The sequence below is a fragment of the Cetorhinus maximus genome, chromosome 25, assembly GCF_964194155.1.
Source record: "Cetorhinus maximus chromosome 25, sCetMax3.hap1.1, whole genome shotgun sequence".
NCBI classification, from domain to species: domain Eukaryota; kingdom Metazoa; phylum Chordata; class Chondrichthyes; order Lamniformes; family Cetorhinidae; genus Cetorhinus; species Cetorhinus maximus.
This window is the reverse complement of record NC_135903.1, coordinates 2,728,618-2,755,989: the sequence shown is the minus strand read 5'-3', so window position 1 is coordinate 2,755,989 and position 27,372 is coordinate 2,728,618. Positions and strand designations below refer to the sequence as shown.

The 27,372-nt window shown below is 41.9% G+C and overlaps 1 protein-coding gene across 1 annotated transcript; it reads left to right on the top strand.

The window, feature by feature from the left end:
- Positions 1-453: 453 nt before the first annotated feature.
- psmd3 (proteasome 26S subunit, non-ATPase 3) lies at positions 454-27,372 on the top strand. Its single transcript, XM_078529277.1, has 12 exons — positions 454-987; positions 9,540-9,730; positions 10,731-10,868; positions 14,091-14,227; positions 15,615-15,805; positions 16,700-16,803; positions 17,004-17,118; positions 18,773-18,892; positions 20,480-20,583; positions 21,714-21,869; positions 23,124-23,174; positions 27,207-27,372. The coding sequence occupies exons 1-12, from the start codon at positions 810-812 to the stop codon at positions 27,282-27,284; spliced, it is 1,563 nt and encodes a 520-aa protein (XP_078385403.1). The 5' UTR covers positions 454-809; the 3' UTR covers positions 27,285-27,372.

The following is a 27,372-nucleotide window of genomic DNA, read 5'->3' as shown; positions in this document are numbered from 1 at the left end:
CAATTTTTAAAAAATATATATGGCAGGACCAGCACGTGCTGCCCATCCCTAATTGTCCTTGAACGGAGTGGTTTGCGAGGCCATTACCAAAGGGGAGTTAGGGGTTAATGTGGGTCTGGAGTCACATATGGAACAGGTAAAGAGGGGGTGTCCCCCCCCCCCCCCTGAAGGGTATCTGTGAACTGGGTGGGTTTTTACTCAGTCTGGAGTCACTTAATAAGCCAGAGTTGCAGATTTGAACAAGATATAAAACAACAAGATGGACTTTTCACCAAGTTGTTCAGGGGCTGATGGATGAGTTGAATTTTAAACTGACCTTTGAGGGGGGGGGGGGTTAACCAGACCAGTGACTATCACCCCCACCCCCCTCAGACTCTGGAGGATGAGTCGATGGAGAATGGGCCCTGAGCGATCGATCGCTCTGCGCTCCACGAGGTGGGGCTGCGGTGGATGATGCGGGTGTTGATTGTGAGTGTCTGGCGGTGCGGCCTAGTCAGGAGTTTGTGCCCAGTCATCGTGGGAGAGACCGAGACCCGGAGACCGGGACCCGGAGACCCAGACCCCGGGATAGAGACCCCGAGACCCGGACCCCCCGGGACAGAGAGACCCAGAGACCGAGACTCAGACCCGGAGACCCAGTGACCCAGACCCGGGACAGAGAGACCGAGACCCGGACCCCGAGACCCCGGGATAGAGAGACCCAGACCCCGGGAGAGACACCGGGAAAGAGCGGGGCCGACAAACCCTCCCGGAGACCCAGAGGCCGCAGTTTAAGCCCCAGCCTTTCCCCCGCTCCAGCCGCCGCCGCCATGAAGGACACGGCCGGGAAGCACAAGCCCAAGGAGCCGGCCCCGGAAAAGGCCAAACTGACGGCCGGGCCCCCGGCCCCCGATGTGGAGATGAAGGACGTGTCGGCCGAGCCCGAGTGCGAGCAGCCGGAGAGCGGAGAGAAGAGTCAGAAAGAGCTGGACCTGATCACCCTGGAGGGTAAAACACCCCAAATAATAACCTCATTAACCTCAATCTAAACAGATAGAGAGGGAGTGAGGGGCAGAACCTCATCCTCATCATCCTGGGGGGGTAAAATATCCACAGAGAACAATTCCCAAATGAATCCAATCTAAAATGACTCAGTTAAACTATAGGGTTATTGGTGGGGATGGGGGTGCAGAAAGATGGATCTGATCACTCTGGAGGATGAAATCAGTGCAACTTAAACCCACTAAAGTAAACTATCCTAGATACAGAGTAGGTATTAGGGCAGAGAACTGAATCTGATCATCTTGGAGGGTAAAATACCCACAAATCATGAGCCTAACAATATCAGTCTAAATAGAGTAGGGCTGAGGGGCAAAGAGCTGAACCTCATCAGTCTGGCAGGTAAAATATCCACAAAGAACAATCCCCAGCCCAAAGTATCCCAGTTAAACAGTGGGGGTTAGAGTCAGAGTTGGACCACCCTACACATAAAATATAAAATAGGCCATTACACTCTCCCTCATTACACATCGCCTCAGCGATAGTTAGGCTGGGACGATGAAATATTCAGTAAGTGAGGCTACGAGGTGCATGGATCTGATCACCTTGGAGGGTAAAATATTACAATCAGTGTAACTTAACCCAATTAATGTAAAATATCCCAGATAAACAGTGGGGGTGAGGGGCAGAGAGCTGGGCCTGATCACATTGGATATAAAATATAAATAGTTTATCATTATCAACTATATAAATAGTTTATCATTCATCAATATAAATAGATCATCGTCATACATAACTTGGATGGTGTATATATACACGGTGATAATAAACTGTTCAGTTAGTGGAGTCAGGGCAGAAATCTGGACGGAGCTGATTCCCTCAGGATTATGTGGCAAAAAATTAAAATAAACTAATCTAATATAAAGTATCCAATATAAGTAATGGAGCTGGTTCCAAAGAACTGGACAGGGGAGGGGGAGGTGGTGGCATAGTGGTATTGTCACTGGACTAGTATTCCAGAGCCCCAGGATAATGCTTTGGGGACCCGAATTTGAATCCCACTACGGCAGAATCTGAACAAGGGCAATTAGGGATGGGTAATAAATGCTGGCCTAGCCAGTGCCCACATCCCAACGAATAAAAAAAATCCACTAAATATAATAAAGATTAATATATATATATATATATTTAAGTAACATATACGGTATATTTTAAATAAGTTAGTGTCTGATCTAGAGAAAGTTGTACTGATCACATATATAAATGTGGGACTCGCAGTATAATCGTTATGTTGCTGGATAATAATCTAGAGTTTAAGGCACCAAGCAATTCTATTTATTAAACAAATCTGAAATAAAAAAGTTAGTATCACTAATGATGAGCATGAAACTACTAGATTAGGTTCACTAATCTATCAAGTTCACTAATGCCCTTTAGGGAAGAGAATCTGCCGTCCTTACTCGGTCTGGTCTACATGTGATTCCAGACCCACAGCAATGTGGTTGACTCTTCATTGTCCTCTGAAATGGCCCACCTGGCCATTGAGTTGAAAATGGCTTACTAACACCTTCTAAAGAGCAATTAGGGATGTGCAATAAATGCTGGCCTTGCCAGTGCCGTCCACATCCTGTGGGGAGAAAAACACACTATAACCAACATGTAAATTAATATAGATATAACCTGAGATGTAATGGATGAAAGTAGTAGGAATGTTTGCAGAGAGCTGGTTCAGATCACCCTGATAGGTAAATGTCCACTATGAAATGTATAATAATCTATAAATTCTGCTGCCCATGTCCTATCTCACAACAACTCCTGTTCACCCATCATCTCTGTGCTCGCTGTCATGTATTGGTCCGCAGTTAAGCAATGCCTTGATCTTAACATTCTCACTTTTCTTTTCCAATCCCTCCATGGTCTCGTTCTTCCCTATCTTTGTAATCTCCTCCAGACCTACAAACCTCCAAAATATCTACACTCCTCTAATTCTGGCCTTGAGTAAATTACACAGTATCGTATTGTGTAGCTGACCCTTGTTCTGCTATCTTACCTTTATGCCACTCTCAGCACCTTCTTTATTCTTCACCACTACCGTTAACACTCACTTTGTCTTGTGTCCATGACATCTTTGTCAATCTCCCCTTAGCTGTCACCTATCCCTGACCTTCGAATCTCATTCCACCTGCTCCACCCCTGTTTAAGCAGTATAAAATCCATTGTATTCCTACTTCTCTTTAGCTCTGAGGAAGAGCCATATGGACTGGGAACGTTAACTCTGTTTCTCTCTCTACAGATGCTGCCAAACCTGTTGAGTTTTTCCAGCATTTTCTGTTTTTATTTATTATTATTGTATTGTGTACCTTATTTGTAATAGATCTATAGAGAGGGAGCACTGCTGGAATGCACAGAATTTTAAAAGATGATAAAAAATTGCATTGATTGTAGTAATTAATCCTATGCAGAGTATCAGTTAGTAAACATTCAGCAATTACATCGAAATCACAAACCCATTGTGTGGAGTGGCCCAGCTGTTGGAATTTTGTTATCTGATGTTGGGGATGCCACTGGAACCTGGAGCATGTAGAGCATAATGTGAATAGATTCCACTTTAGTATAAATTAAAGGGGTTAAGGACAGAAAGTAGTAGCTGATGACAAGAACAAACAAACTTGCATTTCTACAGCAAAGAAAAGGAAAATGCTAGATATCTGAAATAAAAACAGAAAATGCTGGTGATATTCAGCAGAACTCGAGCTGTTTTTATTGCACTTGTGTGGACTTTTAGGACCTTAGGGCATCCTGACTTTACAGCTAATGAATTACTTTTGAAGTGTAGGCACTGTTGTAGCAAAATATATTTAACACTTAGCGAGGGCTCACAAACAGTGAGGTGTATGACCAGATAATTATTTTTAACTTGCGTTAACTGAGGGATAAATGTTTTACAGGGCACTCTGACAGCTCCCCTACAAAGGCTATAGATAGGTTAGGTGAGTGGGCAAAGATCTGGCAAATGGAGTATAATGTGGGAAAATGTAAAAGTTTGGCAGAAAGAATGAAAAAGAAACATATTATCTGAATGGTGAGAGATTGCAGAGCTCTGAGATGCAGAGGGATCTGGGTGTCCTAGTGCATGAATCACAAAAGGTTAGTATGCAGATACAGCAAGTAATTAGGAACGCAAATAGAATGCTATGGTTTACTGCGAGAGGAATTGAATGTAAGAGTAGGAAGGTTATACTTCAGTTATACAGGGCATTGGTGAGACCACATCTGGAGCACTGTGTACAACATTGGTCTGCTTATTTAAGGAAGGATGTAAATGCATTGGAAGCAGTTCAGAGATTTACTAGACTAATACTTGGAATGGGCGGGTTGTCTTATGAGGACAGGCTGTACAGGCTAGGCTTGTATCGTTGGAGTTTAGAAGAGTAAGATTGAAACATATAAGATCCTGAGGGGACTTGACAGGGTGGATGTGTGAACGATGTTTCCTCTTGTGGGAGAATCTCGAAGCAGGGGTCACTTTAAAAATAAGACGTCGCCCGTTTAAGAAAGAGATGAGGAGAAATTTTTCTCTGAGGGCTGAGAGTCTTTGGAACACTCTTCCTCAAAAGGCGGTGGAGGTAGAATCTTTGAATATTTTTTAATGCAGAGGTAGATAGATACTTGATCAGCAAAAGGGTGAAAGATTATCAGGGGTAGGCAGGAATGTGGAGTTGAGGTTACAATCAGATCAGCCATGATCTTATTGAATGGTGGAGCAGGCTTGAAGGGCCAAGTGGCCTATTCCTCCTAATTCGTATGTTGCTTTGAAATCTTTTACAGCCACCTGAGAGGGCAGATGTGGCCTCCATTTAATGGTTCGTCCAAAAGCCTACAGGTTTAAACAATTTTTAATGGACACTGATTTATTTCTTAGCAATCAGGCGAAGATTATCATTTGAGAAACCTTCCCCAATCCTGAATTGTGGTCACCAACAATGAAGTAAACTGACTGTGACTGCTTTATTGCTATTAGCTGATTCCTGAGGTTAAGTTACTGCTTTTTAAAAATTCATTCTTGGGATGTAGGCTTTGCTTGCTGTGCCAGCATTTATTGCCCATCCCTAGTTGCCCTTGAGAATGTGGTGGTGAGCTGCCTCCTTGAACCGCTGCAGTCCATGTGGTGTGGGTACACCCACAGTGCTGTTAGGAAGGGAGTTCCAGGATTTTGACCCAGTGACAGTGAATGAATGGCGATATATTTCCAAGTCAGAATGGTGAGTGACTTGGAGAGGAGCTTCCAGGTGGTGGTGTTCCCATCTATCTGCTGCCCTTGTCCTCCTAGATGGCAGTGGCCGTGGGTTTGGAAGGTGCTGTCGAAGGAGCTGTATAGAACCTTGGTTAGGCCACTCTTGGAATATTGCGTGCAATTCTGGTCACCACATTACCAGAAGGATATGGAGGCGTTGGAGAAGGTGCAGAGGAGGTTTACCAGGATGCTGCCTGGTCTGGAGGTTATTAGCTATGAGGAGAGGTTGGAGAAACTTGAATTGTTCTCACTAGAGCGACGGAGATTGAGGGGCGACTTGATAGAAGTTTACAAAATGATGAGTGGCATGGACAGAGTAGATAGTCAGAAGCTTTTTCCCAGGGTGGAAGAGTCAATTACTAGGGGACATAGATTTAAGGTGAGAGGAGAAAACTATAAAGGTGATGTGCGGGGCAAGTTTTTTACGCAGAGGGTAGTGAGTGTCTGGAATTCGCTGTCAGAGGAGGTGGTGGGAGGAGGTGGTGGAAGCAGGTGTGATAGTGGTGTTTAAGAGGCAGCTTGACAAATACATGAATAGGATGCGAATAGAGGGATACGGACCCCGGAAATGCAAAATGTTTTAGTTGACGGGCAATATGATTGGCACAGGCTTGGAGGGCCGAAGGGCCTGTTCCTGTGCTGTACTTTTCTTTGTTCTCTTTGAGCCTTGGTGAATTCCTGCAGTGCATTTTGTAGATGGTACACACTGGTGTTTCTGTGTGTCAGTGGTGGAGGGAGTGAATGTTTATGGATGTGGTGCCAATCAAGTGGGCTGCTTTGTCCTGGATGGCATCAAGCTTCTTGAGTGTTGTGGGATCTGTGCTCATCCAGGCAAGTGGGGAATAGTCCGTCACACTCCTGACTTGTGCCTTGTAGATGGTGGACAGGCTTTGGGGAGTCAGGAGGTGAGTTACGTGTCTCATGATTCCCAGCCTCTGACCTGCTCTTGTAGCCACAGTATTTATATAGCTAGTCCAGTGCTGTTTCTGGTCAATGGTAACCTCAGGATGTTGATAGTGGGGGATTCAGTGATTCTAATGCCATTGAACATCAAGGGTTGATAGTTGGATTCTCTCTTGTTGCTGATGGTCATTGCCTGACACTTGTGTGGCATGAATGTTGCTTGCAACTTGTCATCCCAAGCTGGATATTGTCCAGGCCTTGCTGCATTTAGGCATGGACTGCTTCAGTATCTGAGGAGTCGCAAATGGCGCTGAACATGGCGCAGTCATCAGCGAACATCCCATTTGAAGTCCTTGCAGCCGCCTGTTATTTTCTGATGCATATATATGAAATTGGATGTATTTTATTCTGATTTTCCCTCCAAAAACTGATAGCTAAGGTGGCTGTTTGCAGCTAACTGCTGTTGTGCCCTATTATGGCTGTAAGGAAATGTTCATCCTGGAGGATTAGCATTTGTAATGATTTAATGCCAATTTACACTGCAAATTCAAGGAAGGTTGAGGTGCTCGTTATTGTACGTTGTTATACATTATACAGTGATGAGGAAAATGCATTGACAGAGTGGGAATAATGGTTAACAGCTGTATGATTTACTTTTGATGTAACTTTAACATTTCCTTACTCTTGAAAATTTTGTCTTTTTAAATTCATTCATAGGATGTGGGCGTTACAGGCAAGGCCAGCATTTGTTGCCCATTCCTAATTGCCCTTGAGAAAGTGGCAGTGCCTTCTTGAACTGCTGCAGTTAAGGAGGGAATTCCAGGATTTTATCTGATGTAGATCTTTAATTCAGCAGTTTGTTGGTAGTTGATACAAATGGTGTGTCAGAAAAACATGGTGAGAGGTGCATTTTTTTTATTTGTTCAGTGGGTGATGCTGGCAAGGCCGTGTTTATTGACTTTCACTAATTTCCCCGGGATGGTGATGAGCCGCCCCTTGAATCATTGCTGTCTTTGTATTGACAAAGTTCCCATGAGAGTTTTAGATAAGGGATGGTAGGCTAGTGACCCAGCAATGTGCTAAAATTACAGAGCACCAGCCTGCAAACCCATTACTGCTTGGTGTATCTATCTGCTAATTGTTTGCCTCTGAGTTGTTGTATTGCTGCTTTCCATTTTATTTTGGCTGTATAGTTGTTCAGAAACCACGGGGATGTGCTGCAATGGAAGTGATAACTGCGCTGTGAAACCTGCAGCTATTTGTAACTGGCAAGGTTATCCTGTGTTTTTTGTATGGCAGCAGAGTGTAGTGATCTTGTATGGCAAGTCTGTCGTTAGGAAACTTCTTATCTACCCACTCGAAAGGCCAAATTAGATGGATTTCTTTCAGAAAATAACATTTTGGAATACGGCCTATGAGTAATTTGAGATTTAATGTAGTAAAGGTTAATAAGCTTGGGGCAGCAGCTGACTTTGAACCTCGAATCTCAAAGTGCTCCACCACTGAGGTTTTCTTTCCATCATGACTGTGTCTTTTGTAGACTACCACTTATTGGTGGAGATTGTTTGTTTGCTGTATTTCATCAACATTTCCATTATCAGATGAACTTTGGTCTTTTTGCATCTAGCAATTCCTATTTCAGAGACCATTTTGAATCAGTCTGAATTGGATTGCTGTTTGTGGGCCAGATCAAGTTGTCTTAGTGAACCAGTTGGGACTTAGGACAATCTCATGACTTTTCTTGGCCACAGCGCCATGCAAATGCCTCATCTTTGTTGCAGGTTACAAAAACCGGTAGATTACTAGATTATTAGCACACTTGCAGTGGTGGCATTTGAACTCTCAACCTCTGGGTTGTTAGTCTAATGCCCATAACCATTACGCTATATATCTGTCTAATTTTGATCAATTTGTTATTACTCCATTAATATCATTAGGGATGATGACCTTTTCAGCAGTGACAGAGAACAGGTGAGATTTCTCACCTCATTTTATGTTTGTACAAGACGTGTGATGAAAAAGCCATGGAAATAATCCAGCTTCCATCAATAACAACTTATTTATTTATATTATAGAGCTTTTAGTATAATAGAAGGTGCTTCTGAGGGATAATCAAGAAAATGGACACCAAACCCAAGATGGAGACATCAAGAAGGTTGACTGAAAGTTTGGTCATATACATCAGTATTAAGAAGTCCTTGGAGGCAGTGATGAAGCTGAGGGGCTTTGAGAGAGAATCCCAGGGTTTGTCAGTCAGCTGGATGCATTGGTGTCAATGGGAGGGTGCATCAATGGGAGGGTGCACTCAAGGTCAAAGTAAGAGGAAAGAGAAACGTAGGGCTGGTTGTAAGACTAGGAGAGGTTATAGAGTTTGCTGGTTGGAGTCAAGGCCACAAAGGGATTTAGATTTGAGGATGAGAATTTCTAACTCAGTTTATGTTTTAATGGCAGTGCAATCACAAGGCAGTTTCTTTGAACCTCTTGTGATTTCTAGAAAATTAGTTAAATTCAAGACTTGTTTGCAATCATTTCAAGTGTTTTGGAATTCAAATATTCATGTATTAGCAATTAATCTCCATCCTTGTTACTTGATTCCACAGAGGTGTTTACTGCCAGTCTTCTAAAGGATGCCTTCACATGTTACATATTGGCATTCAGAGACCCGCTAATAACATGCCTTCGGAATGGCCAAGTATGATATTTGTCATTCCTAGGTTGAGCTTGCGTTAAAAATGGCAAGAACTTGCCCTCGAAATGGATACCCTCAGAGTGATTCCATTATGGTGGATGTAATCAGTTGGAATTGGTGGAGTATCAGAGCACACAGAGGGAAGAGGCCATTGTGTATTGCAGAGAAAAGTGATCATTAAGGCTGTTGCCTCCTAAGTTCTCTGACACTAGAGAACTAAGTGAACTTTGATCCATGTAATCTGTTTGTGTGGACAAGTGGGATATACCCTAGCATGGAGCCCATGCTGCAGGAAAACGGAGGCTGGAGCAAAATTGGTTTCCTGCAGTGTCTGGCAAACCATGGTGGGCAATGGGCAACCTGTGAATTGTGTTAGATTCCCGTGGAGTGGCTCGTGGTGCTGATACAGTGTTTTGCAACAATAGGGATGTTATCAACAAAGTGCGATGGGGGAAAATGTTAGGAAGTAAATCTGATTCCTTTTTAAATTTCTGCCTCCTGTTGAAATGTACGAAGAGTGGAACTTTGTATGATGCAGCCAAGAGTGGGGGTGTGAAATTCTCAATGATGTCACAAGGGCCCTGGAAGTAGATGTTGGGAATCAACAGGGAAACTGATGCAATTCCAGGTAGTCTTAAAACAAATCATCCTGAAGCACTCGCTTTTTTTTTTCAGATATAAAAGAACATGTGAAGCAGATTGAGAAAGCTGTGTCGAGCAAAGAGCCACGGTTTGTTCTGCGCGCTCTGCGAGCACTTCCTCCGACCTGTCGGAGATTGAACCCCACCGTCCTCTACAAGGCCATCAATGGCTTCTTTGTGTCAAACACTTCGATACGGGATTTCCTGCTGGCTTTTCTCGAGGAGGTTGGTGTCGAGTGCTAAATTTTATGTGGATGCTTTACTGGTTGTGAATGTGTGAATCAGAGGCGATTATTCAGTTGAACAAGGAATTCATTGAGGGCACCAAATGAATCGGGAGTGGAAGTAGGCCAATTGGCCCATTGAGCATGTTCTGCCATTCATGGCTGATCTTCTATCTGAACTCTGCTTTCCCTCCCTATCGCCATATCCTTGATTCCCGTGGTGTCCAAAATGGGAATCTTGATTCCCGTCATGTCCAAAATGGGAATCCTTAACGCGTTCACCTCAAGGAATCATCTGGGGTTTGCCATTCAGTCTGAGCCTAGGAGTTAAATAATACCTAAATTTGTCTTGCATCAGCTGATTTGGGTTATATTAACATTTGCAGCACCGACCTCCTGTCAGGATCTGCACAAGCTGAGTGAATGAATTAAAACCTCCTTGCTGATTATCAAAGGCGTGAATTAACAGTTGCTTATTAACTTTAGAGTTATACATGTAAAGATTGAAAGTATTAAACTAACTAGTAGGATTAATTGTTAAAATAAAAGTTTACAATTATGTTGTGCAATTTCAGCATTAACTACTGAATTTACAATTGAAATCAGTGGTCTGAGATTGATGGAAATGAGATCAATTTAGGATTTAATTTCTTAGATATCTGACCAGTTAACGTGCATTGGATAGCTAAACTATTGAATAAAATCTATGTGCTCGTAATTAGTAATGTTTCCAGAATTTATACAACCTTGTCTTTGTGAGCCAGTATAGATGAAATGGTGCCTCGAAGGTTGGTGTTCACATTCCGCCACAATAGACATTGTGTGTTGTTAGGTTCATCCCCATGGTGTATGGTACAGAAATGCAGTACCACACCGCGTGTTAAATCACTAAAAGAAATTTAGGAGGCCTGCATTGCCGATACACTTGAAATGGTCAATTTAAAAATGACTGCACTGAAGACTGCGTAATACATTACATGACATGTATCATTCTTTTTTAGCCCATGGATACAGAGGGAGAAGTACAGTTTCGCCCTCGAACAGGGAAGGCAGCCACGGTACCTCTTTTACCTGAGGCAGAGGCCTATCTACAGCTTTTACTGGTCATTTACTTGACAAACAACAAACGATACACTGAGGTGAGTTTCAGCTTCAAAGATAATCATCTAGTGGAAACTTGTAATGTGTAAAGCTTAAGATGAGCAGTAACATGAGTCCCATTAATTTGTAAATTGCGTAAGAATTAGTTTTGTGACTTTGTAGCTTTTGTACAAAAGTACCTCAAGTAGTTAAAGAAAGAAAGCACTTGCATTTATATAGCAACAAAAACAGAAAATGCTGGAGAAACTCAGCAGCTCTAACAGCATCCGTAGAGAGAAAAACAGTTAACATTTTGAGTCATATGACACCCAGTCAAACACATCTTCACCTCAACCCCCTGTCGGCATTCTGTAGGGACCGTTCCCTATGGGACACCCTGGTCCGCTCCTCTATCACCCCCAACACCTTATCCCCTCCCACAGCACCTTCCCATGCAATCACAGAAAGTGCAACACCTGCCCCTTTACCTCCTCCTTCCTCACTGTCCAAAGGCCCAAACACTCCTTTCAGATGAAGCAGCATTTCACTTGCACCTCCTTCAATTTGGTCTACTGCATTCGCTGCTCCCAATATGGTGGTCTCTACACTGGAGAGACCAAACGCAGACTGGGTGACCTCTTTGCAGAACACCTTCGGTCTGTCCGCAAGCATGACCCAGACCTTCCTGTCGCTTGCCATTTCAACACACCATCCTGCTCTCATGCCCACGTGTCCGTCCTTGGCCTGCTGCTGTGTTCCAGTGAAGCCCAATGCAAACTGGAGGAACAGCACCTCAACTGCTGACTAGGCATTTTACAGCCTCCCGGACTTAACATTGAGTTCAACAACTTCAGACCATGAATTCTCTCCTCTATCCTCACCCCTTTTTTCAATATTCATTTTTAATTTTTATTTTTTATCCACCACTTATTTTTATTTATTTTCATTTTTATTCATTGTTTTATCCCCACCTTTTATCCTATTTTTGATCTTTTTCCCCCCACCCCTGTCCCCTCTCCCACCCCACTCCACCCCACCCCAACAAGGGCCATCTGTCACTTGTTCATGTTGTTCTTTTCAGAGTGCTTACCCTTATCCTGCTATTATCACATTCTGATTTCTTACCTTAATGCCACTATCAGCACCTCCCTTTAGCCCTTAGCACTACCATCAATACCCCCTTTGTCCTTTTGTTCATGACATCTTTGTCAATCTCTCCTTTGCCCCCACCTATTGCTGGCCTTCTATCCAGCTTCACCTGCTCCACCCCCCCGCCTTAAACAGTATAAATTTCATCACATTTTTACTTCACTTTAGTTCTGAAGAAGAGTCATACGGACTCAAAACATTAACTCTGTTTCCCTCTCCACAGATGCTGTTAGACCTGCTGAGTTTTTCCAGCATTTTCTGTTTTTGTTTCAGATTTCCAGCATCCGCAGTATTTTGCTTTTATATTATGCATTTATATAGCACCTTTTGAGTCTTCTGGATAATCCAAATTCCTTCACAACCCATGAATTGCATTTGAAATGCAGTTACTGTTTTGTAGGGAAATGTGACAACTACTTAGTACCCAACAAAATCTCCAATGCAGAAATGATCGAACAGTGTGTTCTATAATAAAATCAAAGGACTTGCATTTTGTGACCACTGGACATCTCAAAGCACCTTGCAGCCAAAGAATTAGTTTTTACAGTGTAGCCTCTGTTGTAATGTAGGGACACAGCAGGCAATATTGCTCTCAGAAAACTCCCATAAATCTGAAATATGATAATGACCAGATAAACCTCTTCTTTTTGCGATGTTGATTGAGGGATAAGTATTGGCCAGCGCATCGGGGATAAACTCCCCTGCTGTTCTTTGAAAGAGTGCCATGGGATCTTTTACCTCAACTTGATCAGGCAGATGGGGCCTCAGTTTAACATCTCATCTGTTAATCTCATTAATCATATATTGAGGAAAGGATGAATCTGAAGCTAGTCTTTTCCCTTAAACCAGCTTTATTTCCATGACTATAAAATAAAGGCACAGATTCTTGTTGTCCAACCCCCAGTGTGATCCTTCCCCAATTGGGGGCAGCTGCTCTTAATAACGAATTTAAAGCATTTAGTTTATTGCAGCACCATTTTAACATTAACAACTCCTACATTGCAGCAGTCCCTTAGTACTGCACTGGAGTATCAGTTTTTTGACTCAAGTCCTCGAGTGGGGCTTGAACCTGGAACCTTGTGATTCAGAGGTGAATGTGCTACCAGCTGATCCACGGCTGTCATTTGCAATGGTTGATACTGGCCAGGCCACTGGGAGAAGTTTCCTGCAGTGGGGTCTTTTATTCCTGCCTGACCAGGTAGAACCTCGATTTAACACCTCATTTGAAAGACAACACTTCTGACAGTGTAGTAAATGGCCACTTAAGGGCCTCAGTTGACCTCCAGGTGGGAAGGTCGTTCTCAATTCTCAACTCTTCCTGCCGAGCGATCGATTGGGGGGAGTTGGGAAGGTGACAGACTCTCCACCCCACATCTTCCTATTCAATTTTATGGTTGTGGGGGGTGGCATTGAATTCCATCCCACATTTGCATGAATGGAGTGCATAAATTATAACTACTTTCTTTTATTTTTCTAAATGCAGTCAACAGACAATGCAGAGAATTTAAAACCTCTGTTTTTCTCGAGTTGTTTAATTTGAATCTGGTCCACACTACCGCAATTGCCACACTACATTTGACCTCAATCCCCCCCCAATTTCCTCTGTCATGAAATATTGCCCATTGTTCTTTGCTGGAAAGCGGGTGCATATGTGTGATTTCAAGTGAAAACGACTTGTATTTATATAGCACTTTTAAAGCAGTTAAAACATCCCAAGTGGCCTCACAGGAGTGCCATTTGACACCGAGCCGCATAAAAAAAGAATTATTGAAACAGGACCAAAGGTTTGGTCAAAGGGACAACTTTTAGGAGTAACTTTGAGTGGGGGTGGAGTGGTTTAGGAAGGGAATTCCAGAGCTTAGGCAACTGAAGTCATGGCCATCAATGGTGCACCAGTGGAAAACAAGGATGCGCAAGAGGCCAGAATTAGAAGACTGCAATAATTTTAGCTCAGTTTTGGCTGTGATACCTGAAGTGGTTGAAGATTGGCACTACTGACCGTACACCCTCGCATTTGAAGAATACTGACTTGCAGCTGATACTGGAAGGCTCTAGCACCTTCAAAATAGAATGAAATTTGGCACTAAAGAGAGCCCAATGCTCATGGCATTGTCTTTTATTTTCTAATGCAGGCACAGAAATGCTCAGATGATCTGATGCAAAAGATCGCTGCTCAGAATCGCCGTGCTCTAGACTTGGTTGCAGCTAAGTGCTATTATTACCACGCTCGTGTTTATGAATTCCTACACAAACTTGATGCAGTCAGAAGGTGAGAATATTGCTTCACTTTAGACCTTTGAGCACGACAGTAGAGATATGTTAAAGTTCCAGTTCTGTATATAGTGATAATGAAAATGAAGGACAAAACCTGGTTTGAACTTAAACAAAGCTAGGCAGTTAACTGTCAGTCATTGGTTAACTGGTACATTTTCCATGGCAACACCTCTACCAATTAGAATCCACTCGTGAACCAATCAGCACTCTCTTCTCATGAAGTATAAATTGTTGTTCCCTTTACGTTTGGTGTTCTTGCGAGTTGTCCTGATGAGTGCAAGATGAAAAGCTTCGACAATGTGTCTTTTTTCAGCAATACTCAAGTTCTGTACTACCAAACGACTATTTGAAAATGAAAGAATTGGTATATTGGGGGATTCGTATATCTTGATACTCCCATCAGCAAAAGTTACCGCATTAGTTCCCAGATGATAGGTACTAAGCCATAGTGATCAGGAACATGTCAGGTTTAATCCCTGTATTGTGTTTGCCGATTTCACAGTGGGAATACCACAACTGGAACTCGGGTCACCAACAAGGAGCAAATATTAAGACATTGTCCCACGGCTGGTTGCTACCTACTTAAAAGTACAAGTAGATACATAAAATCATGGACATTTCAGCACAAAGACATTTGGGCTATTATGTATGTGCCGGTTCCACATCAAAGCTAGCTGATATAATTCTGTTTCCCTGTGCCTTTTAATCAGACCCTCAAGAGATCAATGATTCTGAGGCCTGAGTATACCTACCCAGCCATATTTTCCCTTTGTTTTCCAAACTTTATCCCCCGTTGTAAATGTAGTGGTAGTGTTGTAGAGGTGCGAGTAAATAGTCATGGTGATGGATAGGCTTTGGGATTTAAAACCTAGCTGGGGTTCATACTGAACACTAAGGTGTGTTGTGTTTCAGCTGATGAGGGGTGAGGGATGAATTAGTGGCAAAGGAGTTAGTTATGTCGTTGAGGCTGAAGATGATGGATATGCTGTTCCCTAAAAAATATTTATTAAGATTAAAATGTCCCCAAATGCTGGCAGACTTACTACAGAACTTGGTGGTATTGCTGAAGAATTTGGCCTTGATGGGTTGTAGAATTTAGTGTTTAATTAAATGATCAATTTGCCTTCAGTAGCAACTGGCCATCATGTATTTCATGATTAAATAACCCTTTGTAAGATTAAGATTCTTCTGACCTTCCATCTTATGCTTCTAATATTAATTCTAAACCCATAGCCACTTGCTATAGATTCATCGACCAAGGTAAATAATAATTTTGACTCTTTATGCTCTCATAAAACGAAGGACCAGAGTGGCGAGTATCTTCACTCTGACCCTAAGTGTAATTTTCTAACATTACGAGTAACTAATCTATTATTTCTAAGTTTCCTGCATGCGCGTTTGAGGACAGCCACCCTTCGCCATGACGCTGATGGACAGGCCACTCTGCTGAACCTGTTATTGAGAAACTACTTGCAATATAACCTGTACGATCAGGCAGAGAAGCTTGTCTCCAAATCCATTTTCCCAGAACAGGCGAATAACAACGAGTGGGCAAGATATCTGTATTACACTGGTGAGGCTCAGTCCAGTCTTTCAATGTGAAGTAACTGTTAAACAGTTGTGCACTGTTAAAAGAAAGACTTGCATTTATATAGTGCCATTGACAACTTCAGGATATTCCAAAGTAGTTTACAGCCAATGAAATATATCTGAAGTGCAGTCACTGTTGTAATGTAGGAAACATGGCAGCCAATTTGTGCACAGCAAGCTCCCACAAACAGCAATGTGACAATGACCAGATAATCTCTTTTTCTCAGTGATGTTGATTGAGGGATAAATATTGGCCAGGGCACCTGCTGTTCTTTGGAAGAATGCCATGGGATCTTTTGTAAACACCAGTTGGACCCTCAGTTTAGCGTTTCGTCCGAAAGACAACATCTCTGACTGTGTGGCACTCCCTCAGTACTGCACTGGAGTGTCTGTCTGATTTTTGTGCTTTAGATCTCTGCAGTGGGGCTTAAACCCACAATCTTCTGACTCAGAGGCGAGAGTGCTCTTAACTGAGTCATGGCTGATGCAATCACTTAAGAAAGAAAGCAAAATAAAGACAGTTGAGAGATATTGTGCCTTCTGAAATGCCTATTCAGTTATTCCCAGTCACGACACAGCCTTTTCCCTTTTTGTGTGAGTCATAGTTTTTTAAGTGTTATCAGTAATTACCCTTCATGATGGCAGATCTTCCATCACTCTAGATAGCTGGTGAATACTCCTGTAGTACTGTTGTGCATTATACTGTACACAACTTGCAAATGGCTGTTACAAGGATGCTTTGCAGCCCTAGCAAAATCTCAGTTAGTGAGTAATTTGTTTGCTGCATTGAAATTTTTTCTGTATAGATGCTGGTTGGATGTTATTGGTATATCCATGTAGGTTTTTGTGATTTATAAAAAGTGTTTGTTGCTTTCAGGTCGTATTAAAGCAATTCAGTTAGAATACTCAGAAGCACGGAGAACCCTGACTAATGCTCTGCGAAAGGCACCACAGCACACTGCAGTCGGCTTCAAGCAAACAGTGAGTTAAAAACGTAAAGTTTTGTTTTAAAAGAATTGTAGCTTAGTGGTGTAGTTTTTAAAGATAATATGAATCTCTCTTAAATGAAAAATAAAGGGAGTATGTTTCTTTCTTAAATATTATTCCTCCTAAATATACTGGTGGCTCTATAAATGTGTTAACAAAACTAATTTTATGAGGAATGTATATTTCATTACCAGGTTCATAAGTTGCTTATTGTGGTGGAGTTACTATTGGGTGAGATCCCAGACAGGCTACAGTTCCGACAACCATCGCTCAAGCGGTCCCTGATGCCATACTTCCTGCTCACTCAGGGTCAGTACAATACAGATAAACACAAGCATTTTGGCTTTAAAGCAGATTTCATTTTTATTCTTCCCTTGGAAAGCCCTGAAACTTTCTTTAGAATTAAGCAAGCGAAGAGATTGCCTTGTTTGCATCCATAAGGTGTCACGTATTTACAAAACAGCTAACAGCACCATCTAGTTGAAGTAAATTGTTTGACCCCTTGTGTGGACACAACCCTTCAGCCATCTCAAACCAGTCTTTATGCAGCTTTTCACAATATTGCACTAAACACTGAAAGGAGGAAGTATTAATTCTGGATAGAAGTAGTTTAGCCACATTACAAGGCTGTGGAATTCAACATTAAGGCAAAACTATATCAGTGGTTCTTTTAGTTGACATGGAGTCAATGGGCCAAATGGCCTATGCCATAGTGACTGATTCTTAAGCTGTGTCTTCTGAGATGTCCGATGTATTGTACCAACAGGTGCAGTTTGTTTAAAATTTAAACTGTTTAACTCAGTGTGATTAATTTGATTCAATCCTGTTAGTTGAGGTTAAATGGGCTATTGGATTTCATTAACTTCCATAAGTTTACTTTTAGCCCCTGTGCACTCCAGTATTAGCAACAGAGAACATAGCCACCTGCTGGTTTGTTAAAACAGCAACAGTTTTTCCATTACTAAAACATGGAGCTGAAGGCACAATGGATTAGTATCTCTGCCATCTGTGGTTTTGAAGCCAGCCTAGATTGATGAGATCAAAATCTCATTATTTTTGGCCAGAATTGTGATTATTTAGAACAGCCTCAATCAAGACTGAATTTGAAGCTTCAGGACAAACTGTCTAATTTGGTAGGAGCGCTCAGAGGCACCACAGGATTCTTTCTTGTGGCTGCTGAAGACTGACCCAAGGTTGCATTGTTGGGACCGAATAGAACAGGATGTTCAGCCTGTGACTCCATGAAGCCCTGGAAATGCAGCCTTAAAGTGTAGATAATCGTGTCATATTTGTGCTTCTGGTTCTTATCAGTTGATTTGTCCCATTTGAATTTTGCTGTTCTGGAGGTTTGTATAGGGCTGATTTAGTGCAGTTACGTCACTGTTACTGTTAGCAACTTGAGCTGCATGCAAATTTATGAGAACATCAATTTAAACTTTGTGACCTCTGAGGCTGCGTGGTACATAATAACGAGGCCACAAAGACAAAAAGCTTGGATACAGTGTGGAAGTTTTAAGCTGCCTTCTACTAGAAGCACATGATGATGACACTGGTTGCCAAAGAACACACACCTTTATCGAATTTCAGAAATGCTAAAATTGTTGTGGTGTAAAGCTTTTGATCTTGGAAACTCGGACTTGATCTCAACCATATTATTGTAATGACTGGCAATAATTCTGATTTGTTTTAATTGGGTCTTAAGATTCTTTCGTGTTCTTCACTCAATTTGCTTTGGTGTTTTGTAAATAAAAGGTTTGTTTTCTTCATTTTACCCCATACTCCAGTTGCCATAGTTTAATAGGATCTTTTCCTTGAGCTGCTTATATTTTAATTAGACAAAAACTCTGTTTAAAAGTTACTGCATGTAAAAGGAAATTGTTTAGCATCTGTTCTGAACGTGCTGTACTCATACTGTTCCCAATTAGGACGAATAGCTTCACATTTTTGTCTTCCCCTCCTCCAGCTGTGCGAACTGGGAACTTGGCCAAGTTTAACCAGGTTTTAGAGCAGTTTGGCGAGAAGTTTCAGACTGATGGCACCTACACGCTGATCATCCGCCTGCGACACAATGTCATCAAAACAGGTCAGAATTCAGTGCAAGAATTCAGCAGTTTTTCATCTGCTGCCCATTTCGTCACTTTGGCACCTGCTGCCAGGCCAGCACATCTAGACTGACTGTCAAATTTGGAAAATTCATATTCCAGTTCTTGTTTTGCCCTCATTTTTCTAGCAATCTTGCTCGAACCACCTGAAGTGGGGTCAGCTGTGAGGTTCCCTACCAACTCAGTAAATTGGATGTTCTGGGGAGTATGGAACTGAGCCACACCGACCACAATTTTGATCTGGTTTGAATTTCAGTCCACGTTGATCTCAGCTAGGGTTGGAGTAGGGAAACTGTGGTTCCATGTCCCTGAGTGGGGAGAGAGAAAATTAGCCAATGTTCCTGTTTCTACCCACAATCCAGTGCTGGAAAGGGCATCTGTATAAGCAGCACAGAATACATTGGTCTCAATCATTATTGTCCACTCGGTTCATTTGATTGACATAAGGTTGCAGTTAGTAATTTAAAGGTATTGTTAGTTATATAAACCCAGATCCGCGTGGATGTGAAACCAAAGCACAGCTAATCTAATTTGGCGTTACACTGGCAATCCCATTCAGAGAACACAATTACTGATGGTATGGGAGATGTAAAATTCATGAGTGGAGTAGTAAATCTGAGGCTTAAGGTGCACTGTCAGAGCATAGAGGAGGGTATCGGTTATTTTATGCTCGCGTCTAAGGTGACCCAGTGTAGGACCAGCCTCTGTACTTTGTAGCCGAAAAAAATAAATGACTGCTATATAAGGCAGTCAACATTTCAACTGTATTGCAACCCTAACTTCAAAGAGCAGCAGTTGACTGAACATCATATGGTTTGCCGGCTTTACAGTGAGGTTTCAAGATGTCAAAAAAGAACAAGCTTGTATTTATATAATGGTTTAGGCTGGTAATTGACTCTCTAGCATCTTTCTGCTGCTCTCCTTCTGCTCTCTCACTGTTTTCTTCCCCTCTCTCTTTCTCTCCTTATTTTTGTTGTCTGCCTCTGCATCTCCATCCTTACAGGTTGATTTAAGATTTGATTTCTGGTCAACTCTTTGTTCCCTCTGACTAGTGGCAGGAGGCACAGTCACAAAATTAATGTTCTGCTTTTTCAGTTGTCACGGTGACTTATGGAACAGTTGCCCAGAATGTAATTTGTTTGATTTTAATATATGTTCAGTGCTTTATTCACTGCCGCTGCAGCACAGGGACAGAAACTGGACCTCTTCTTCCATCGATGCGGTTTTTAAGGCTGGAAAGTCTTGAGAGTTGAGACAGCATTTTAAAATATCCAGATATTAGAGAAAAAGCAGGAGCAGACTAAGAACTGGAGAGGCCAGTGGCAGATTGAGAGCCTGAGAGATGGAACCAGTAGCCTGGGAGGGAAAGAGTCCAGAACTACAGGATTATCTTCTAAAATGAATCAGATATACGACTGTCTTCCTCTGTTTAATGCACTGCCCCTCAAAATAAAAGCCCTGATATCTTTAGTATGTTTTGTTAATGCTTGCTGTAAAAGTGTAATCCCTGAAAAATTAAACATTTGAATCATATGCAATTTTTAAAACCTCTTCTCTTTCCCCTACAGGTGTAAGGATGATTAGTTTATCTTACTCCCGCATCTCTCTCACTGACATAGCACAGAAACTGCAGCTGGACAGTCCTGAAGATGCTGAGTTTATAGTTGCCAAGGTAACTTCAATAGGAGGGGTTAAAAAAAGAGTTTGGTTGCTAGAATTCTGAAATTCATACAATAAGTACTGTGAATGGACAGCAGGTCAATCTGCAACCGAAAGATATAGATTCATGTTTCAGGTTCTATTTTTAACTTTTTTTTTACTTTCTATTTTACTATTTCTATTTTACTTTCTGAAATTCTTCAATATTTTGATTGAAAAGTTAAAAATAGAATGTTAAAAATAGAAATTTCCCTCAAACCAATATTGTCTTTTTGATCACTTATAATACATGGGGCCATGGGTTGGAAGATCAGTGTGCTGTGAATTGATGGGTTGTTTATATGAGTTCCAGTTTTCAAGAAGGTGGCACTTCCTTATGGGTTTGGGAAATCGCTTCCCTGGGTCAGTCTTACCCAGCCTCCAGTTATAAATGTATATTGCGTTCCTGGTTGGAAAATGAAACGTGATACTGAAACCTAAGGAGGAGTGATGGGAAAATTAAAATAATGTGGGAAAAATGTAATTGGCACAGTGGTGGTTTTTATCTATTGAGAATTTTGGAATGGAATTTAATCACTGAGGTAGCTAGCATAAGCAGAGGCTTGGCTACACTTTGCCTTTTTTTCCCTCCACATTGGCTAAGGCAACTAAGTAGTTGCGGCCCAGTGCTTTGCTGTCTAAGAAATGAACTCTTGATTAAAAAGCCCTGGAGGCAGGCAGTGATTACAATGAGCACAGCATTCAGGTGTCAGGGGTGGTGGTGCTCAGCTGGTAGACTGAGAAGAAAGTCTGATGAGGGGGAGTATTTTGAGTGGCTCTTCATCTGACTGTCAGCAACAGTGTTACCGGTGGCCTCTTGTTAAGCAGAGAGAAAATCATCCAATGAATATCCAGTGACTCCTGCTGCAAAGTATATTTTGGTTCCAGTTAGGGTTGGCCTCAGTGGTGGCCTGACATTCTTGAACCCTCTGATACCATTCACTTTCTAGCCTCTTGCATGAAGAGTGCCCGCTTAAGTCAGAAACTGAGGGGCTGCTGACACTTGCGAAACCCAGCAGGAGACACCACTTTCAGAAGAGGGAAAAAGCTACATCGGGGAGGGGGCTGCGTGGAGAAACATTCTAATTTTCTTTTTTTAACCAGGCCATTCGTGATGGAGTGATTGAAGCCTCTATTAACCATGAGAGAGGATACGTCCAGTCTAAAGAGACCATCGACATTTATGGCACAAGAGAGCCTCAACTGGCATTCCACCAGAGAATCTCCTTCTGTTTGGATATCCACAACATGTCTGTCAAAGTAAGGCAGAAACACACCAGGCTCCTTTCCATAATTGATTGAATTGAACTTTTAGAATGAGAAATGAACAACTAAGACTGGCGTGAATGTAGAATTATTTCTGATCCGTAGTTTTCAGATTAGAGTGATACATAAGACAGCCTTTTTTAAACTTAAGGTTTTGATTACATTGGACAACTCAACATCTCATTTGTTTGACTGTTTGGGTTGTTGTTCACGTAGACCAAGTGCTCTTCTCAGCAAAAATTACTCCTCCATATTCTTTCTACTACCTTTCCTGCTTATAGATCTGAAGTCTGTGCAGAATTTGTGCGAGGGCGCGAAAGCATTTGTTTCTGTTCATTGGATGTGTGTGTCGCTGGCAAGGCCAGCATTTATTACCCATCCCTAGTTGCCCTTGAGAAGGTGAGCAACCTTGTTGACAATTAAGTGACTTGATAGGCCATTTCAGAAGACAGTTAAGAGTCAACCTTATTGCTGTGGATCTGAAGTCACGTATAGATCAGACTGGGTAAGAAAAGCAGAATTCTTTCCCTAAAGGATATTAGTGAACCAGATGTTTTTGTATGACAGTCTGCTGGTTATATGGCCACCATTACTGATACACTAGCAGTTTTTTTTATTAATTCCAGATTTATTTAATTAATTGAATTTAAATTCCCCAGCTGCCTTGGTGGGACATGAACTCATCCCCCTGCCTCTGGATGAATAGTCCAGTGACGTAACCACTATGTTACTGTTCCCAACGAGGAATGAACTGTGAGTGAGGAACCTATTGAAGTGGTGCAGTTTATATGGATTTGGTAGAATCTGATTCTCTAGAAAATGTCTTTATTCTTTAACTTCTAATCTCTAGTTCGTGAAAATATTCCTATTCAGCAAAAGGATTATGTGGCAAGATTATTTTGCAACAATTGGTGCCATTTTCTTTAAAAGTTATCTTATTTGAAGGCTAGCATTGTGTGGCCCAGTGCCACATCTGTACAGCTGCACTGGGATTATTGGCTTTGAAGTGAGTGAGATATCTGTAGCCACAAAGTTCTCGATTTACTAACCTATTTAGGAGCAGTTATAGCTTTGTGATGGAAAGCATTCAGGCCCGACTGGAACCTAAGTTCAGTACTTTGGTTCTGGAGCTAACAGGATTTGCCCCAAGACAATTCTATTGTATCAGAACATAAAGACAAGCTTATCATTTAGAACTTTATCATTTCTAACCCCTAGAAATCTCAAATGTCCACTTCTGCTTTACAGGCAATGCGATTCCCACCCAAGTCATACAACAAAGACCTGGAGTCAGCCGAGGTGAGGTTTCCATTGTTCTTTTTTTATTCTTTCATAGGACGTGAGTATCACTGGCTAGGCCAATATTTGTTGTCCATACCTAACTGCTCTTGAGAAGGTGGTGGTGAGCCTGGCGTGGATAGAAGATTGGCTAGCGAACAGGAAACGGAGAATAGGCATAATAGGGTCTCTTGCTGGTTGGCAGGATGTAACGAGTGGTGTGCCATAGGGATCAGTGCTGAAGCCTCAACTTTTTTACAATTTATGTCAATGATTTGGATGAAGGGACCAGAGGGATGGTTGCTAAATTTGCTGATGACACAAATATAGGTAGGAAAGTAAGTTGTGAAGAGGACTTAAGGAGGCCTCAAGGGGATGTAGACAGATTGTGAGTGGGCAAAGTTCTGGCAATTGGAGTATAATGTGGGCAAATGTGAAATTGTCCATTTTGGCAGGAAGAATGAAAAAGAAGCATGTTATCTAAATGGTGAGAGATTCGGAGAGATCTGGGTGTCCTAGTGCATGAGTCACATCAGGCTAGCATGCAGGTACAGCAAGTAATTAGGAAAGCTAATAGAATGCTACTGTTTATTGCGAGGGGAATTGAATATAAAAGTAGGGAGGTTATGCTTCAGTTATACAGGGCACTGGTGAGACCACATCTGGAGTACTGTGTACAGTATTGGTCTTCTTATTGAAGGATGTAAATGCATTAGAAGCAGTTCAGAAAAGACTTACTCGACTAATACCTGGAGTGGGTGGGTTATCTTATGAGGGAAGGTTGGACAGGCTATGTTTGTATCCACTGGAGTTTAGAAGAGTAAGAGGTGACTTGATTGAAACCTTTAAGGTTGTGGAGAGGATGTTTCCTCTTGTGGGAGAATCTAGAACTAGGGGTCACTGTTTAAAAATAAGGAGTCGCCCATGTAAGACAGATGAAGAGGAATTTTTTTCTCTGAGGGTCGTGAGTCTTTGGAAGTCCCTTTCTCAAAAGGCGGTGGAAGCAGAGTCTTTAAATATTTTCAAGGCAGAGGTAGATAAATTCTTTATAAACAAGGGGGTGAAAGACTATCGGGAGTAGACGGGAGGTTACAATCAGATCAGCCATGATCTTATTGAATGGCAGAGTAGGCTCGAGGGGCCAAGTGACCTACTCCTGCTCCTAATTCATATGTTCTTGTGGTGCAGGGACACCCACAGTGCTGTTAGGAAGGGAGTTCTAGGATTTTGATCCAGCGACAGTGAAGCAATGGAAAAATAGTTCCAAGTCAGGATGGTATGTGGCTTGAGGGGGATCTTGCAGGTGATGGTGGTGTTCCTATGCACTTGCTACCCTTGTCTTCTAGGCGGTAGAGGTTGCAGGTTTGGAAAGCGTTGTTGAAAAAGCCTCGGAGAGTTGCTGCAGTGCATGTTATAAATGGTACACACTGCTGCCGCTGTGTGCCGGTAGTGGAAGGAGTGAATGTTAAGGTTGTGGATGGGATGTCAATCAAGCAGCCTGCTTTGTCCTGGATGGTGCCAAGTTTCTTGTGTTGTTGGAGCTACACTCATCCAGGCAAGTGGAGCGTATTCCATCACACGCCTGACTTGTGCCTTGTAGATGGTGGACAGGCTTGGGACATTCAGGAGGTGAGTTACTTGCCTCAGAACTCCCAGTTTCTGACCTGCTCTTGTAGCCACTGTATTTATATGGCTGGGTCCATATAAATTGTTGAAAGTAACAAGCGTGATTATGGGGAAGGTGTTTGAGGCTTTGATGTGGGAGCGGGGGGGTGGGGGGATGTCATAATAGATGATTTGGAAGGACTGGTTTGGAGATCCAGCTTCAGAAGGGAATGTTATGACTAATTCAGCAGATTTCTTCAAGGAGGCTTCACATCTATTTGGTAAAGATCAGGCAGTGGATGTTCTCTAACTAGATTTCAACGTAACAATCTGATTCGTAAAATGTGTTCCCATGGGATAGATACAGAGTAATAGGCTAGGGGGTTGCTGTGTAACTGAAAAGTAGATTGCAAAATTGGCAAAGTGTGGGACGGTGGCACGTTGGAACTGGTTGCTGATGCCATTGATCAGGGTTAGTGTTGAGACTACTACTTTTGAATATAAATTAGAGGACAGATAATTTCCAAGGTGCCTATGCTTGTGGATACCACCAAATTGGATGCAGTGACCAGTAATGTTAATGTGTGATCACCTAAAGGGATTTGGGCAAGTTTGATCGATGGGCAGAGAGATGCCGATGGAGTTCAAAACATTATGGTCAAAGTGATGAAATTAGGTAGAAGACAGAAATGAGTACATATTAAGTGATCACTTGGAACGCACTGCCTGAGAGTGTGGTGGTGGCAAATTTGATTGTGGCTTTTAAAAGGAAACTGGATAGTTATTTGAAGAGAAATTCGCAAAACTACAGGGAAAGGCAGGGGGAGGGGGACTAGCTGAGCTGCTCTTACAGAGAGTCTGTAGCGACACGATGGCCAGAATGAGATTTCAGGGAGTTTTTTGGATAGATTGTTGAAATCAATTTCGCAGGCAGTAAAGAAAACAAATAGAATATTGGGTGTACAGCTAAAGGTCTGATGTTGATGAAGCCGTTAAAGCCAAATCTGGGCAAATGTATTTAATTTGGTGTTCTGTATTATGAGGAAGGTGTAGAATTATTGTTGGGAATATCAAAGATAGCTATGACGTTAACTCCTGAACTTGAGGAAAATTATGCAGGAGTCTACATTCCATGGGCATCACCCTGTAACTGAGCAAGACTTAGTGGAGGCTGTTAAAATTTTGATGGCCATGGGGAACTTGGATTCGGGAACATTCTTCTGGTGACATGGAATTCAAGAAAACTATTTAAAATTAAGGGGTCAAATGAAAATAGGAAATTTAAGCAGCTTTTAAATAAAATTAGGATAATTTTAGAATAGAAAACCATAGCGAGGTTTTAAAAAGGGATTGGATGAATTCCTACGGGAGATGTGATAGAGGACCATTAATTTCAGGCTTCAAGCAAACAGTTCATAAAGTTGCTTATTATGGTGGAGTTATTATTGGGTGAGATCCCAGACACGCTACAGTTCCAACATCCATCACTCAAGTGGTCCCTGGTGCCATACTTCCTGCTCACTTGGGGTCAGTACAACACAGCCAGACATAAGCATTTTGGCTTGAAAGCAGATTTCATTTTTTATTCCCTTGGAAAACCAGTTATCTTTAAATAAGTGAAGACTGCCTTGTATGAATCTGTAAGGTGTCACTTATTTACAATAGCACCATCTAGTTGAAGTAAATTGTTTCACCCCTTGTGTGGACAGCCATCTCAAACCAGTCTTTATGCAACTTTTGACAATACTGTACTATACAATACTGAAAGAAGAAAGTTTTAAATCTGGATAGAAATAGTTTAGCCACACCACAAGGCTATGGAACTCAGCATTAAGACAAAACTATATTAGCAATGTTTTTTAGTTGGCATGGACTTGATGGGCCAAATAGTGCCCTTCTGTGCCATAATGGCTCTGTGACTCTCATTAACATAGCACTTTTGCATCAGTAGGTTCTGGGTTCAGCTCCCACTCCCAAGACTTGAGCCTGTAACAGTGATTTAGCAGACCAGTGCAACAACTGTACCACAGTGAGAGAGTGCTGCTTTTTAGAGGTGCCATCCTTCCAATGAAACATTGAGTCAACGCCTCATTTCTTTTGTTGATTCAGATCAATTTTAAAGATCCCATGGCACCGTTTGATGAAGAGCAGGAAATTCTCTCTGTCCTACCCAATATTTCTCCTTGATTCAAATACATCAAAAGAGAAGCAGATTAACTGATCTTTTTAGCTGCTTTTGGCATCTCTGTGTACAAAACCCAGCTGTACCTATCTAACAGGAGTCACTGCACTTCAGAGTAATTAATTATATTGGAAGTATTTTAGAAACATTTCTGCGAAACATGATTCACATCCATAGCTCTATATGAATAAAAGTCTCTCTTCTATCTTTCAAATGAATTCACGTGAATCTGTTGTACAGATTTTAAATGCCCCTCTGTCTTACAGGAACGGCGCGAGCGGGAACAGCAAGACCTGGAGTTTGCGAAAGAAATGGCAGAAGATGATGATGATGGATTCCCATGAACCTTTGTGGGATATTGATTCTGAAATATTTGGTATACTGTAACTGCAAACAGTAAAGATAAATAAAACCAGAATCGTGACTTTAAAA

Excerpts from the sequence above, each read along its gene's own strand:
- psmd3 (XM_078529277.1), top strand. The coding sequence starts at position 810 with ATGAAGGACACGGCCGGGAAGCACAAGCCCAAGGAGCCGGCCCCGGAA. Across the intron at positions 14,228-15,614 it reads AAACTTGATGCAGTCAGAAG|TTTCCTGCATGCGCGTTTGA; the intron begins GTGAGAATATTG and ends ATTATTTCTAAG. Across the intron at positions 20,584-21,713 it reads CTGAGTTTATAGTTGCCAAG|GCCATTCGTGATGGAGTGAT; the intron begins GTAACTTCAATA and ends TTTTTTAACCAG.